Consider the following 15,939-nt stretch of genomic DNA (forward strand, 5'->3'; position numbering starts at 1 on the left):
ATCCATTAGAACACCTCTGGGACATATACTATTATTATTATATATAATATTATTATATATTTTGGTCCATCCAACACCGAGGTTGCACCTCAGACTGTCTGGGAGTGTCTCCGTCGCCTCATTAGGAGCATGTCCTGATGTTGTCAGACATGCATCCTATGCACGTGGGGGCTATACAAAGTACTGAGTATCATTTTGAGTTGCTGGAATGAAATTTCAGTAAAATGGACTAACATGCTGCATCATTTTTCCACTTTGTTTTCCAGGGCGTCTTTGAATTCAGCCCTCTGTAGGTTGATAATTTGAATTTCCATCAAACGATGTGGCAGTTGTGGTCAGCTTGAGTTAATTGTTATGACATAAAATAAGGACCAACAATATGACCAACAATATCAGTTCTCAAACCACATACGGTACTACACACTTCTGTATGTTTAGTATGTTCCACCAACATGTGGCTGCTTTATTACTGTATTAATAGCCATCATCCATACAGTATCGCTGTCAGAGGCTGGGTATATACCTACTAAAAAAATTTAAAAACCGGCCTATCATAACCATTGTTAATTCATGCTGCTCTCGTGTACTCAGGTGCCTGAGGGTGACATTTGTAGTCAAAAGACATGGAAAAGCACTTTAACACCAAGGATAGGTAGCTTTCTTTAAATGTATATATACATACTGTATATGTATATATGTATACATTCACATTTACTGTTCCTTCACACATTCATACTGTGGACACTGGTGCCTATTTGTATCATCACAGATGCTGGCTTTTGCACCTTTTGCTTATAAAGTGTTTGTAATGGAGACTTCCGCATCCATTCTTCCCAAAACATGGGCTGAAATTTTCCCTGAAGGCCAGAGAACTCAGCATTGATGTATACGCTCCTTCTTGCACTATAGTGTTTTAGTTTGCATTTCCTGATGTACTGGCAGATTATGTTAAGTGACAACGGATTTCCAAAGTACTCCAGAGCCTGTGTGATTGTATTTATCAGGGCAGCATGACATTTCTCATGCAATGCATTTATCTCCACTTTCTTTGACTATGTTGTTAGTTTTGTGTGTTTTTGAATTGTGTTTGTATGCGATAGTGGGAGTTCATAGTTTTGAGCATGTGCAGCAGAAGCCACAGGTGTGAATGCCATGTGACTGAGGTCAGGAAGGGTAAAGTGAGAGTGTTCAGCTGTCTGCTTAGATCACTTTGAAAGGGGAGTATGTTGGGAAGCAATGGTGTGCAGTGAGCCTAGCAACTAACACTGTTCGCAACACAAACTTTAGTTTACGTGTTTGTTTGTATGTGTTTTGATTGGACATTTAGATGCTTCTCAGATCCAAAGTGAGATACTTAGTATAGTGTGACACTTTTAGCATTTGCAGATGCAGGATTAAGCTGCAGAATGTTTTCACTTTTGTACCAACCAGTATATTTGCGTGTAGTCAAACTCATCAGCACAGTTACCACATCTGGAAACATCTTTATTTTATTTTTATTTTATTTTTACAGTGTATGGTATTGCTCCATTTCGCAATAGTGCAAAATTCAATATTTTAAATTTCCTCATAAATAAACATATCATAAATAAACAAGTATTACCACATCAAACACAAACTAAAAAAGCTACAGTTGGGTTGAAATTGCACAAATGAATTCAAGATAACTTGAGAAATCCTTCTATTTACAGTTTTATCAGCAGAATGGAGAGTTATGTGGTTGTGTACACGTCTCTTAAAGCCTGTGCCTGACTCAAATTGATGTTAGAGAATAACAACAGCTCCATGACATTGTCACAGCCCCTATTCTACTGGGTCCACTCTAACACATAAATGAAAAGTAAGGTAGCTTTAGATAAACAGAACTGGATCAACAAAATCCTTCAAAATAAGGAGAAAAAAAAAGGCAACTTCTCAGAAGTTTGGAATGGTTTCACTGCGCTGCACATGAACTGAACCCGGGTACTGAGTCTTAACCGAGTCAAAAAGATCAGAGTGATTCTTTTATGTTAGACCATTCAAGTTCAGTGGTGACGTTCACAAATGACTCACCACAGGCTCTATAGCCAATATATTTATGGTTAATTCTATATTTTTCTACTTTTGAATTCACTTCAACAGCAAGGTAATATAACAAGACACCACACTTGATATAATGTGGAAGGGAATATGACAGCACCAAGTGTAAGTCAACATTAGTCATTTGTGTCATTGTGTTAGTAAACTGAATGTAAACGAGTATGTGCCGTTTTAAAACTTCATTATAAACTGGCATGTGTCCAAATATTAAATCCATCTCTAAGTCTTTTTTAAAAATTCTGGAGTACAGTTAAAGGCAAAATATATTCTGTTCATTGCCTTGTCGACACAGACATAGCTAAAAGTATTGGTACACTTGCACCTTGCAGAAACAATTCTCATCTTCAGCCATTATGCTGTTTTTTTTTACTTTGTGCACCACACAGAGCATACACAAAAGTAAAAAAGGAGAAAGTGGTCGAAGAAATAATAAGTAATTACACAGCATGGTCAAGGTTAAATAAACGACTCAGGGTGCACAATAAAACACTGGGTTATGGGTCCCAATATTTCACTTGTTATTTCAATTAAAAAGTATCTCTTCTGTTAAATATGGAACAGAGCATAGTAGATGCCAATTATTAGTTTGAACTTATTTCAGGGACGGCTGTGTTGCTGTGGTGGAAGAATACCAATACCTTTAACCTGTTTGTACAGTAGGTTTGCAAGAAACTGAAGCCTTTTGCACAAATGTAGCAGGCATAACGTACAGTATCATGTGACATGCTTGTGGCAGTGAAGGAACATTAAGAAATGCAAATTAAATTCTGTCCTCTTAACCAGGAGAAACTCCAAATGCACACAGACTGAACAACTACCTCTTACAAACTGACATTCTCTTTGTCATTTCCATTGCCGATACACACATCACACACCTGAATAAATATATTAAAAACACTCTTAAATAAGATCTGCTCTCTTTCCTTCTCTTAACTGTTTAAAACAGTATATATTAGATTTTATACATTTTTATAAATACATATAGTTCAACATAGTTATTCTCTGTTTTTATATATATATATATAAAAAAAAGGATCCAAACTCATTTACAGTTCTGGGGGCCTAGCTTCTCTATGTTGTTGGTTTCCATGCTCTGTTGCAGTGTAGGGAGGGTTTATAGCATTGCCTGTTACTGCCACCTAGTGTGACATAGCAGCACTACAGCATTTTATCCCCGCCTGGAGTTGATGCCAACATGTAGACATGCATGGTATAACCAGTGAAAAGCTACATTGCAAAAGTAAAATCATTCAGTTTCTTTTCTATACATTATTGCAATAAAAGCCTGACATCAAACAAAAATCTTGCAGAGAGACAACATCCAACCAAAAACATTTACATTACACATGACGAAATTAAGTGTCCACCACATTTATGATGAGTGTGTCAAACACTGGAGTGGTGGGGAAAAAGTGGAGTTGAGGAAAGACTGGTTAATGTTTACACGTGTTGTCCAGGAATATCTTTGTGTTCTTCCAGGGAGTGGGAGCTGGTATGAAGGAGCTGTACAGTGGAGTTTCAGTCATTCAGATCAGACATAGTGTAGTCCACAATTAATGGCAAACCTGGTAAAGAGCTGCAATCTGACAAAAATAAATAAAAAACATCAGTGGATCTTTCATATAATATAAGTATAATATATTTAAGATCAGTAACTGTCTTCTATAATTATTAGTTACTAGTAGAACATGTTTTGCAATCACAGGGCACTGCACTGCACATTAAACCTAAATTTTAAAATGAAAGGTTAAACAATGGTTGATCAGTCTTTACCAAGGGTGCCAATAATTATTGATGGTACTATAAATGAACGAAACTCTTTCTCATGTCTCCCCTACATACTTTTACCTCTCCAGTTCAGTCCATTTCCACTTTCAGCTCTCACACTGAGCAGTTGCGTCTCTTCCCAGAACCAGTCCGAGCAGTAGCAGCAGAGGCTGAGGTCAGCCAAGTGGTGACCCCGTGTCAAAGGCTGGTGGAGGAAACCGAGAGGGTGGGCGAGGAGGGTGGTGGGAAGTTGAGTAAATCCAGCACTGCCACTCCTACACTGCTGCGTCGTGTGAACATGCATGAGGCTGCGACCCATTTGTTGCTTCGTGGGTTGTATTTCTCAATGGAGTTCAGACTAGAGCTGCCATCGTTACCTCCCACCGCATAGAGCCAGCCATCCATAGCCACCAGGTCATGAGTGCTCCTGGAAAGAGATTTAGGAAAATGCTTAATTCTCGATGTATGTACAGTCGTGTTTTCTTTGTGTTATGTTACAATTCATTTTTGTAGCTAATACCAGGAATTAATAATCATCTCTACACATTCAGTTTAATATAGCTAACTCTTTAATTATTGTGGCACAAGAAGTCAGCTAATTTACTCCACATTAGATGCAGTATGAGCTCTGCAATACAAAATATGCAACCCCACTGCATTATAAATGATTACACTATGTGACAGGCCTCAATCTGCTGACTGGTATGTTTGAACTCCCTTCTGTGACACACAGTCCCAGCAACACACTTAATTATTACGCATAGCAGTAGAGCACTAGTTTGCTGGCAGGGACACATTGCAAAAATGACAAAAGAGCTTTTTTCTGTCATACATAATGTTTTAGTCCAGAAAATGCTTTTAAATTTTTATATCAGCATAAACTGTAATACAACAGTGATTATTATACACTGATGGCTGGACTGTGTGAATAGAGCCTCTCAGCAACTGGTCAAGAAAAGCACTCAACCACACAGTTGATTAGCACATGGATTATTCATGGGGCTGCACAGTCAACTGTTGTCAGGTTTCTCTGCTCCCACAGGATACTGACTCAGACACAAGACAGTGTCATTCTGAGTGTGTCTGTGATAGACTCCTCCACCACTGTGACTAGAATAGCAGGGACTAGACATGCAGTATGCTAAGGCTAGTCAGGTAATACACAATAAAATCACTAAAATCTTACATTATCTTGCAATAACTATATTATTTTACTGTTTCTATAATTAAAAATCAAAGGGTTAGATAAACGACAGCTACACTACCAGTGTGATTTAAAAGTGATAATATGTGAACATCCACATTAAGGTTAATAGTTGTTAACTCTGTATTGCAAAAATAAATGGCTAAGTGCTTCTTACCTATTGTTACTAATTATTAGTGGACACTGGCTTGTGGTGACTTTTCACTATGTGGTTTAGACAGCATTAGCCACTTTTCAGTTATTTTGAACATAACTAGCAAATTTGTTGGTCTAATATAGTTGGAGGAGACAATGTCCAACTAAAGAAGAGACTGATTCAGTAGGAAATTGTGGTACTGATGAAACTGCTGGTAAGAGTAGGTAAGTAATCAAATGTCTTGTGAACTGTGACAGTGTCTTCGTGTATGCATGTCTAGGGGCCTGGGAAACAAGCAAATCTGCTGATATGTCTCTAAATCTCCCTCTGTGATGCCAATCTTTTCAATACAATGCTGTGAGAGTGTTTGTGCACGCCTGCTTTGATAATCTCCTGCAAGACAAGTTTTGTCTTCTAAGAAATAAGACCAGACCGATGTGGAAAATAGGTCATTTGATGTTTATGCTGTAAGAAGGTTTAAGCACTGAGGAAGACATCCAAATGCCCTAAATCCAAAGCCTTGCAGAGCAAAAAATGTTCACAAAGCAAAAGAACCACAGCATAGGCATTGCAGTGCTGCTTTTTACATTTTCAAAGGAAATTTTATCCATCACCTACATTAAGGCAAAATTGGAGTTTGGACCATCCACTATTCCTCACCAAGGTGCCATATGTTTGTTATTAGGGACAAAAAGAAACATGATAGCTGGGCAGGACTTAACAATAATGCTGACTGCATTTGAGGCTAATGCATTTCAGCCAGTCATGTGAGATGAACTTGTGCGCATTGAATAGAAGAACCGGGTCGTCCTGATGATTCAGTTATCTAAGGTGTGCCTAATTTAATTAAATGGATCTATCCCATCTCTCTCAAACATACAAGGTCACATAAATAGAATAGGCATGAGGCCAATCAGTAATGTTACTGTGACTTTGCAACAGGTAGTCTTTGATACAGGTTTGATTGATATACAGTATGTGAGCCCAGAACATTTTCTTAAATACTTTAATGCCTCTCTACGCTCATGTCTTATAATGTATAGTAAGCCGAACTACATGCAGCTGTTCTGATGGCTCTCATCCCAAAAATCTAAAATTCGAGGGAGAGAGGTTTTTCAGGCCAAATATGTATCTCTGCAGAGCTGATGTTTGTTGTGAGGTTTCCCTCTCTTGTTTAAACAGAGTTTTGGCAGTTACAAATTCTGTATCTACTAACTAACCTGCGTATGTTCATGGGGGCCACTCCCTCCCAGGTGTTGGCCTTGGGGTTGAACCGCTCCACAGAGTTCAAGCAGCTTGTGCCGTCATTGCCTCCTGCGACATACAGCATGCCGTCCAGCACGGCCACGCCGGCACTACTGCGCCGGCTCAGCATGTTGGCAATGGCCGTCCATGTGTTGCTCTGCTCATTAAATCAAGAGCTTTAATTAAATGTTTATAGCTTTATGTATAGTAAATGTTTCCGATAATACTATGGTAAACTTCTTAAAAAGAAATTACTAACTTGATTATAAATTCTACAGCATATAATTTACCTGGGGGTCATATTTTTCCACTGTTGCAAGATGTGAGGAGCTGTCATAACCTCCCACTGCATACAAGCTGCCATCTGGAGGGTAAAAGGGAGTAGAAACTCAGACTGTAAATATTAGCAGTCAAATACCAAAGTAGCAACTCCCTATTGCTCTCAGACAGTGAAACATAAACATGCATAAGAACAGAAGACTCGTGATATTATATTTTCTTTCAAGTTCCTACCCAGAGTTGCTACTCTGACATATCGCCTGCGGGTGCTCATGGCAGAAATTGAGGTCCATGTACTGGTCAGAGGGTCGTAACGCTCTGCACTAAAAGAGGAGAAAAATACCTATTTGTTTTGAATGCAATTAGATTGCAAGTCTTTCCTATTTTGATAAACTTCTCTGTGACACAACAAGTTGACAAAATAAAACAAAAAAGTCACATCAAGATACACCAATTACTAAATCAAAGCTTAAAAGTATCAAAATGTTCAGTATTCATCACCATCATGTCAGCTTGCACCTACCTATTGAGGCAGGAAGCTCCATCATAACCCCCAGCAGCATACAGTAGGCCATGCAGGACCGCTACACCTAAGCAGCTCCGCCGTGTTCCCATGGAAACCTCAGGCTGCCAGGAGTTAGTGATGGGGTCATAGGACTCGACAGTTGCAAGGTCTGATGTGCCATCATACCTGAGGAGATGTGGATTTGAATGAATCAGACAATAAGGGTTTTGAATAAAGAAGGAAATACATCAGCAATTTACCAGAAGGATGATGCATCATTCTACATGTCCTCATTACATCGCACAGTGCAAATCTTATGTAAATATAGAGGGTGGATTAGCTGGTTTTATGGTCAAAGGTTGTGTTATGTTTGTCATCACTCACCCTCCGACAGCATAGAGTCTGTTACCAATGGCTGCCACCCCCACTCGTGCCCGACGAGTGGACATGGATGCCACCATGTGCCAGCGGTCAGTCCTGGTGTCATACGCCTCGCAGTCTCCATGGATGGCAAACAGGCTGCCACCACCTGGGGACACACATAAAACACAAGATGGTGGAAAAAAAAGTTTAATGTCAAGCAGTTATACAAACAGTAAAATATATTCTAGGCCTAGTGGTTTTGACCAGCATGTGCCATCATTGACTGAATTCCCATCTTAGCTATGGTTAAGGAATGTCTTTGAGCTTTATATACAGCACTAATCATGTTGGAATTAATAACATTTTTGTCTTTTACACCAAAGAACAAACAGTGACCTAATTTATATATTAACACTGAAAAAAGGTCAAAGCTTTGCAAGGCAACAGCAACAAAACACCTATCATTGATGTCCTCTTAAAGAAAAAAGGAAGTGGCACTTAATGTTTCTTTACTAATTTTAGTCCAACAGTTTTAAATTAATATTTCACTTAACAGCAATGCACACATTAAAAACTGAAACGTTAAGCTATATAACAATACTACAAAACCCCTATACGATCAAATTTAAATTTAAATTTAATTATTTTTTTTACTCACAGTTGTATAGCTACTTTGTACAGTTCATGAGTGACTTGAGAAGCTAAATTTTAACTGATGTATGGCCTTTACAGGTACACTGACCGACAGCAAAGAGCACAGGGCTTGCGCCTTCACAGCGCCGTGGGCGCGTTCGGCTGTTGCTGAGAACCCCCCTCTGTTCAGGCATCAGGTGGTATTTCAGAGCCTCGATCAGCAGGTCCTTGCACTCTGAGTGATGACGCACAAGCAGCTCTGTATCCACGTTGCTCATCAGAAAGTCACGCCTCAGCAGTGGCAAACGTACACACTTCATCAGCTGACAGGGACAGAGGGATGTTGGCTGGTGAGTTGGGGTCAGTTTATTTAGTGCTAAGAAATCATGTCAGGTGAGGGCGAATGAGGATTACCCAGGGTACATGTTGCCTGCGTCCATCGATATCATGTTTCACCCAGCTCAACACGGCCCGGTACACTTCCTCTTCAGATGGCACGTTAAGATTATCACTGGAGATCAGATCCAGGACCTGAAAAGAAAGGATGAAGCAGATACATTGTATCTAATGGTTTCCCACCATCTAAAAATAAAAAGTGTCAGCTCCCCGACCAAACATTTCAACATGCAGGAAGTAATCTGCATTTGCCACAGGCGACATTATTTCCTGCATGTCATACCTGACTCATGAAACGAATCAAAAACAACAAGAATTTTAAATAAGTTACAAAAGTAACTTTAACTTTGTCCACTTATGCATGAATGCTCATGTGTTATATTGAGGTCTCTATGTGTGCAGATATGCAGCAATATATTTAAGTTGTCACTACACATGTGTGTGTGGCACAATGAGTGCTGCAGTCTAAGTGGCTGGCTGGAACTGTTCCCAGATCAACCCAACGCTGGCCAAGCTGGGTGGGGCTAGAGCAGCCAGCTGCTGTCTTGCCCGGTCAGATCAGGGCAACAGTTAGCAGTCTCCCAGGAACAGCCTCCATTAATCCACAGTCACACAACACAAAGAAATACGGTTACTGCTGCTGCTGCTGCTGCTGCTGCTGCCCCACCCTGCAGTCCATTTTTACCTCTACATGCACATACTGCATCACATTAACTCAAACAAAAGTGAGTGTGTGTATGTGTGGAGTAGATGTAAAAGAAAAGAGTGTATTTAAGTGCATAAAATATCCTTGTAACTTTGCAGCAGAAATTAGTGTCTGAATTAAAAATTATTTCTACTATGTCCAAATGTTAAAGATGCCGTTATGCACACAGTAATTAGGATGCACCCATTCTCTGTTAGTCACACATGTAATGCTACATCAGTGAAGCATCACTAAAGCAGGCTTGTCAGAATCCTGTCATGCCCTGCCACTTCCTTCACAGAGCAACGAAAGAAATACGGGGCATATTTCACAGCTCTGTGAGCTCAGAGTCCGTTAGAGCAGCCAGAACATAAATCCAGATCTGGTGCAGATTTATGACAGACACACAGCAGCTGCAGACAGATTGGGGTGGCCAGAGTGAAGAAAGAGATGAAGAAAAGAAAATAGTCTATTTTTAATCTGACTTTATGCCACTTAACTTCCACTGCTTTTAATGGACTGTGCCCAAACACACAGTCTCAGGCCTCTAGCAGCCACAGAAAAAAAGAGCGAGAGAGGTTTTACTCTCATGAAGCACATCGCTTTGGTGCTGTGGAGATTGTTCCTTAAAGAGGGAAGGACATAATGGGAAATTGCGGCTGGCAGCGGTTTGTTAGTTTCGTTCTTTCACACTTTAATCTATTGTCACCTGAAAAAAAAGTTTGAAAAGTGAGCAAAACAATAATAATTTGTTTAAACCTTTATCTGACGTACGAAAAGGCCTGCAGCATTTTTTGCAAACCATCTTCATTGTATTGTGTAAATAAAATGACATTAAGAATTTGATGTTTGCAAGAACAATAACAACATTTAACACCATTGTGAATAATTTTAATATTAGAACAAGTTAACTGGTAATAGGTGAGGGTGTCATGCTTGTATACAAAAAGGAACCTAACCCTAACCAAAGGCTCAGTCTTTGCAAGAAAATATGGCTCATCACTTTGTGCCAAACGTCAGAAAAAAATTATTTAAATAAACATAAAATAAATATTATGTTCACTGCACATCACATCACTGCATGTGCTTGACTGGCCTGCCTGTAGTCCAGATCATCATGCCCGCTGTAAACATAACATTTTTTTTCTTAATGTCAGACTACTAAATCATTTTCGGAGTAGGCTCCAGTGTTGTGTGTTGATTCTGGGTGATGGAAGTACGCTTTTGTTTAAATCTGCATCACAACCTGTGCCTTTTAGTTTCTTTAACTGCCTTTGTTTTTAAGAATGTGCTACATTCACACTCTCAGTCAACCCACAGTTGGATCTGTTGAGTGGCTGTGCTGAGTAGTTAGTGTTGTGTGCCTTGCTCAACAATAGTTCCAAAGCCTGGGAATCCAACTAGCAGATTTATGGCCACTGCTGCTCCACTTCATGGTTAATAATATATATAGCTAATCAAAATCTATCCTAAAGTTCCCCCATAACATTAAAAGCCCAAAATGTGGCCCACAACTAAAAAAGAAACGCTCCTTAAAAAATAAGCAACGCTGTCAGTGCTATAAACAGAATAGCAGCTGCGGAAGTGTCACTGCCTTTGCCTAATTACCACTTCCAGGACAGAAACCACTGTGTTGCCACTGCTGTGCCCGCTGATGAATAAGTGATAGTTTGGCAAACTTGATGTGCCAGAAAAAGAGTCAATGTTATCGGTGGGGTAAAAAAAAAAAACACAAGAGACATTGATTGATGCAGCCAGGTGAGTAAGATGAGTTTTCTAATGAATGTGAAAAAACACAACAGTATGATGATGGCCACCTCCTTCAGGGAGTCCATGTTGTGGGGGGAAACATGACTGACAGACAGCTGTGCTAATATTAGAGGAGAAATATGTAAATTGACATAAAGGAATCATGATATGTTTATCTTTAGCTATATTTCTAAAAACAAACAGTGGCTTAACCAAACTTATTTACTGACATATGGTATGCAGGGAGTTGTTCACCCATATCTGTATGTATCATAAATTCATAATGCATGACTTTTTGACGTACCCCCATAAATTACCACAAATGTCACAAAGTAAACTGAGGCTAGGCCAGAAAATGAACAATCAACAAGAAAATGCTTTGTCTTGTAGGTGGTGACTGATATTGTTTTTTTTTACTCACATTTTTTGTGATATGTGGATATAAGAGTTTATCAATAGTGCTACATAGTAAATACATGAAGCAATTTCCAGTTGGCAGATTGACCAACAACGAATATTTTGCACTGTGTATTTGCCACTGTTTTCTTTAAAAACACAAGTTGGCAGAAGACTCCACAGGAGACAGAGAAAACAACATGCCTACCTGTTTCAGTGGCAGCAGCATGAACTCTTCTGTCTTGGACACCTCAACAAAGTGCTGCAGGACATACTTGTGTGCTGACTTAAGCAGGTCACTGCATGAATGCGTGTCAGCAAAACCTCGGATGCCCAGGCAGTTGGAGGGGTCCAGCTGGCTGAGGAGGAACTTGCAGCAGGCATCCCGCACCCCATTGAGCTGCAGCAGACTAGCAGCTGGGAGCAACGTCTGGGAGGAGAGCAATTAGAGTTGGAAATAATGAGTGAGTCCATCGTTTTGTGCCTTCTGATGATTGGTATAAATTCAAAGTAGAATTGAACTACTTTTTCTTTATTCTTCTATCCTACCTGCACATTGCCTTCCCCAACCACAATCTCAGCTGTGTAGGCATACTGCACAAGCTGCTCCAAAGCTTGAGGGTCGATGTCATGAAGGGTCACATGGGTCTGCCGACTTTCTGACATCTCATCTGCATGATGGCAAAAAATGAGAGGTGTCACATTTTTCCTCCAAATTATAACCAGCAGCTGATATAGTTGCCTCCCTATTGGATCATGCCGACGCATGGCAACTCCTTCTGTATACAGTGCAGCTGCAAAATGTCAGTACTGCTCATTTGTTGCTGTCCAGTTCCAGCTGTTGAGCTTTTTGAAATTCCTTAATCTATGCACTCTTGCCCAACGTGAATGTTCCTGTAGAAAACAGTGTCAGGAGGTTACACATTAGCCGTCAAATGTTTAATCTCCTCTTGGTTAAAATAAACTGCAAACACTGTCTGCACGGAAGCTGTGTTTTACTGTTTGGATGTTCATGAAAGCCGAGCAGATTCTGTTTAAATTGGTTAATTAGTGACTGTTAGACAAGAGGAAGCCTAGCAGCCATGCAGCTGAGTCTTGAACCAGACAACTGTTTAGACAGACTGTACCAACACTAATGTTGAAAACTGGAGGAAGTCTGAAACAAACGCACCTCAACTGACCACCTGTACTCCAGGCAGGAAGAGGTGGAAGGAAGGGATGATGCTGAAAGGATGAGGTGGTATTCACTACACATAGACATACAAGTGGCTGCAAAATAATTTGGTTTGTTGTCAGGCACGCAACATAATGGGCATCGTGGATTTCAATAATCCAAATTAAAGTGAAGCTGAAACAAACAAATCTGAAACAAATGTAAAGAAATAAATCAGACAAGTTGGATTACATGATCTGAACTTACTGGTAAACATAGCGTGGAAGTAGGGGCTGCAGGATGCCAACACCACTTTATGTGCCTTGATTTCTTTGTTGGAGACATGGAGCACAATGTCACACAGCAGGCCACGCTGTCGCATCCTGTTCATGGACACGAAGGAGTCGTGGTAGTGTCGCTTTGAGTTGTGTGAGATGCTGTGGCCATCACGGTTGAGCAGTTGCATGCCCCCCTCCATCATAGTGCCTGATGTGGCAGTCGCTGGCTATTGCCTGAGCCACACTCGGGGCAACTGAAACACACAGAAAACAATTTTCAGGCCAGTTAGTAAGTCATTTGCCAATAAAAATGCCTTTTGTCGTGAGACATGTCTTCCAATTGTGTTATACAGACATGCAGGTGTTATGACAGGTGTCCTGAGCAATTAGTTTCCCTTCTGTTAGTGTTATAGTACCGCTCCTGACAGCTATGACAGCAAGTCTGCCACCATGACAGAAATCCCAGTTCAGCTACAAAGTAGTAGTTTGACCGGCCTGATTATCTGAAACTCTGCGTCAAGACTGATTAAATCTCATTATAACAATAGAGAAAGAGTCAAATGATGGTCTTTATTAAACTGTAATCAAACTAATGCAGACTTCCTACCTATTGGATTATCTTGGTTTGTCTAATTGCAAATATTCCTGACTAGTGAGTTTAATTGCACCCCCCTCCCCCTTCCCTAGCTGCAGCCTTGGGTGCGAAGGGTGGGAAGAGAGAAGGATGTAGCCTGAGTTAGCCTTTTCCTTTGTAGTCTCATCTGCCCTGCTTTCGGATGGAGAACCCACTTCAGAACGTTGTATAACCATCGTTACGCTGCATCTTAGAAGTTGTTGTCTGATGGATATTTAGGATGCACTGAGGCAACTGCTGTGTGAGGTTAACCCAGCAAGAAACTGGAAACATCTCAAGCATAAAACAGAAAAGAATACAGGACAGTGATGCCTATAGGAATATCAGGAAAGGCTGACTGTTTTTTAGAGTGTAAAGTACTCCAAACTGCTGTGATCGAGAGCTCCCACACAGTCAAGTTTAAAATACAGTGGGATGTGGGCAAATCTTGCCAATTTTGGATTCTTTATTCTCACCATTCCTGTTTGTAAGTATAAAGAGAGACAATAAGAAAAGGTTAACACAAACATAACAAATAAACAGCCACTACTTATCTTTCAATCAGTCTGAAGTTCAAGGAATATGACGTTCAAGACTAAAACAACATTTTATCAATTCTCATAAATGTAAGTGTCATGCATCTTCCCAGTCAAATAACAATTCACTGCATATCAGTGTATTCAAATAATGTTGTCATCTGTTCAAAGACACTATTTCAACTAAATGCTCCACACTATACCACTGAGGACCATCTCAAATGTCAGCACAGCTGCCTAGCGACAAGCTTTGGGTCTCATTTTCCAAAACACAATAGACCACAAAAACACACCAGCCATGTTCCTCTATGGGGGAACAATCTGTTCTGTGACCCAAGGGAATAACGCAGGACAATGCTGCCAATTAAGTCATAGATACATAGGATGTGGAGGCAGATGTGACAACACAACTGGAACAGTTAAAAACTAACAGAGTAAAGCACTTGTCCTGTTCATCCAGAGCTTAATAGCTCCATTCCTGTCTCTGGTCCAAAACCTCATTTTACAGCCACACAAAGCCCCTGGAGCTTTTTTTTAACAAACATCCACACATCTTGTTGGGCACAAATGATGCACTGTAACCTTTTAGAGACAAAAGCATATTGCTATTCATATGTCAGCCTTTTTATGTGACCTGAAGACACCCCAGCCCCCACTCCACCTAGCATGAATAACAGTAGCCATCAGCTGCAGCAGCAATAAAAAAGGATGAAGATGTAATTTCGTACCGGTTGTGTTGCGCGTTTCCTAGGACAACGTGTCTTCCTCTAAAAGACTGGAGATGAAACAGCAGCTGTCGCAGTCAGATTGCTTTTAAACTACTACCAATGTCCAGCTAAGTGTCCATATTCTAACTCAAGCATACGAAAGATGAAGAAAGCCTCTGTTTTGTGCCGTATGCGGTTGACGTCAATGCAAAAAAAAAAAAAAAAGAAATGCAAGAAAGCTGACATCGGTTTGTTAAGGTGGAGGTGGTCGTGCAGGAAGTAACACTAGCAATGCTGCTCAAGCTGTTCAAATTTGATGCCGAAGAAAGAAAGAGGCTCTGGTGAAAACACCTAAAGTCGCGTCTTACGTGTAAATGTCAACTGTTTACAATGGATTGAATAGATTTCCGTTTATTATTTAACGTGACGCAAGCGACCTTAAGCACCGCCTCCTGTCTGCTCAGAGTCCGGAAGTGTGCTCGATAGATTCGTCTAAGCTGGCCAGAAAGGCGGGGTTATTACTTTAAAGCGCCACGAATGGTTATGACCAGGGCTCCGGTCAACCCAGAACACCAAATCAAACACACACTGGCCCAATCATAAACACAGTATTCAGTAAGACATAGATTGTATATTTCCATTTTGTGAAACAAACAATTACAAACACATTTATCATTCTGCTTACAATTAAATAAAAGTCACTGGTGTTTAAGTCATAAGGCACGACCTCTACATGGGCTGGCTAGATTACCTAACGTTAGCTAAACCAGACAGAATTAAAACCACCACTTACCACCAACCGTCGTTGGTGTCGATATGTCAACAGTGATTTCTTCCTGTTTGTAACCTTGCCCAGCTTTCTGGTTGTATACACAGACAAACAACAAATAAAGCAGGAAAACCCCTCTTTTAGCTGCCTGCGTCCCGTGAATGCAGCTGAACATTTAATTTAAACCTCACGTGTAGAATCAAAACACCGCTTGTTCTTGTACACACGGCGCTGACGGTGAAATTTCGAGTTTGTCGTGCTCGCCGACTATTTAAATAGCCTCACTTCATTGTATTTACTATGAGTAACTGTGATGTTTTGACTCATTACTCTAAACTACGGGAAAATATCTCTTCATCGTTGGATTAACAAAACTACACACATTTAATTAAATGGATCAGCCCAGTTAGCTTAGCCCCGTACCACCCGAGAAACATAAAACCAAC

General features: G+C 40.3%; 1 protein-coding gene across 3 annotated transcripts; it reads right to left on the bottom strand.

Annotated features, from left to right (window-relative positions):
* Positions 1–1,479: 1,479 nt before the first annotated feature.
* klhl17 (kelch-like family member 17) lies at positions 1,480–15,900 on the bottom strand. 3 transcript variants are annotated; one of them, XR_003299278.1, is made up of 13 exons: positions 15,518–15,900; positions 12,858–13,122; positions 11,987–12,108; positions 11,646–11,867; positions 8,626–8,742; positions 8,321–8,534; positions 7,600–7,744; positions 7,234–7,401; positions 6,945–7,033; positions 6,722–6,795; positions 6,407–6,588; positions 3,928–4,273; positions 1,480–3,662 (listed from the first exon to the last, which is right to left on the bottom strand). XR_003299278.1 is itself a non-coding variant. In XM_026367921.1 (12 exons), exons 2-12 carry the CDS (start codon positions 13,069–13,071, stop codon positions 4,045–4,047), a joined length of 1,776 nt encoding a protein of 591 aa, XP_026223706.1. In that variant the 5' UTR covers positions 13,072–13,122; positions 14,746–15,384; the 3' UTR covers positions 3,669–4,044. The 3 variants fall into 3 exon arrangements, 1 of the variants encoding a protein (XP_026223706.1); XR_003299277.1 differs by lacking the exon at positions 15,518–15,900 and adding an exon at positions 14,746–15,384; XM_026367921.1 differs by lacking the exons at positions 1,480–3,662; positions 15,518–15,900 and adding an exon at positions 14,746–15,384 and having other exon boundaries at positions 3,669–4,273.
* Positions 15,901–15,939: the final 39 nt, after the last annotated feature.

The sequence above is a fragment of the Anabas testudineus genome, chromosome 7 (genome assembly GCF_900324465.2).
Source record: "Anabas testudineus chromosome 7, fAnaTes1.2, whole genome shotgun sequence".
Classification (NCBI taxonomy): domain Eukaryota; kingdom Metazoa; phylum Chordata; class Actinopteri; order Anabantiformes; family Anabantidae; genus Anabas; species Anabas testudineus.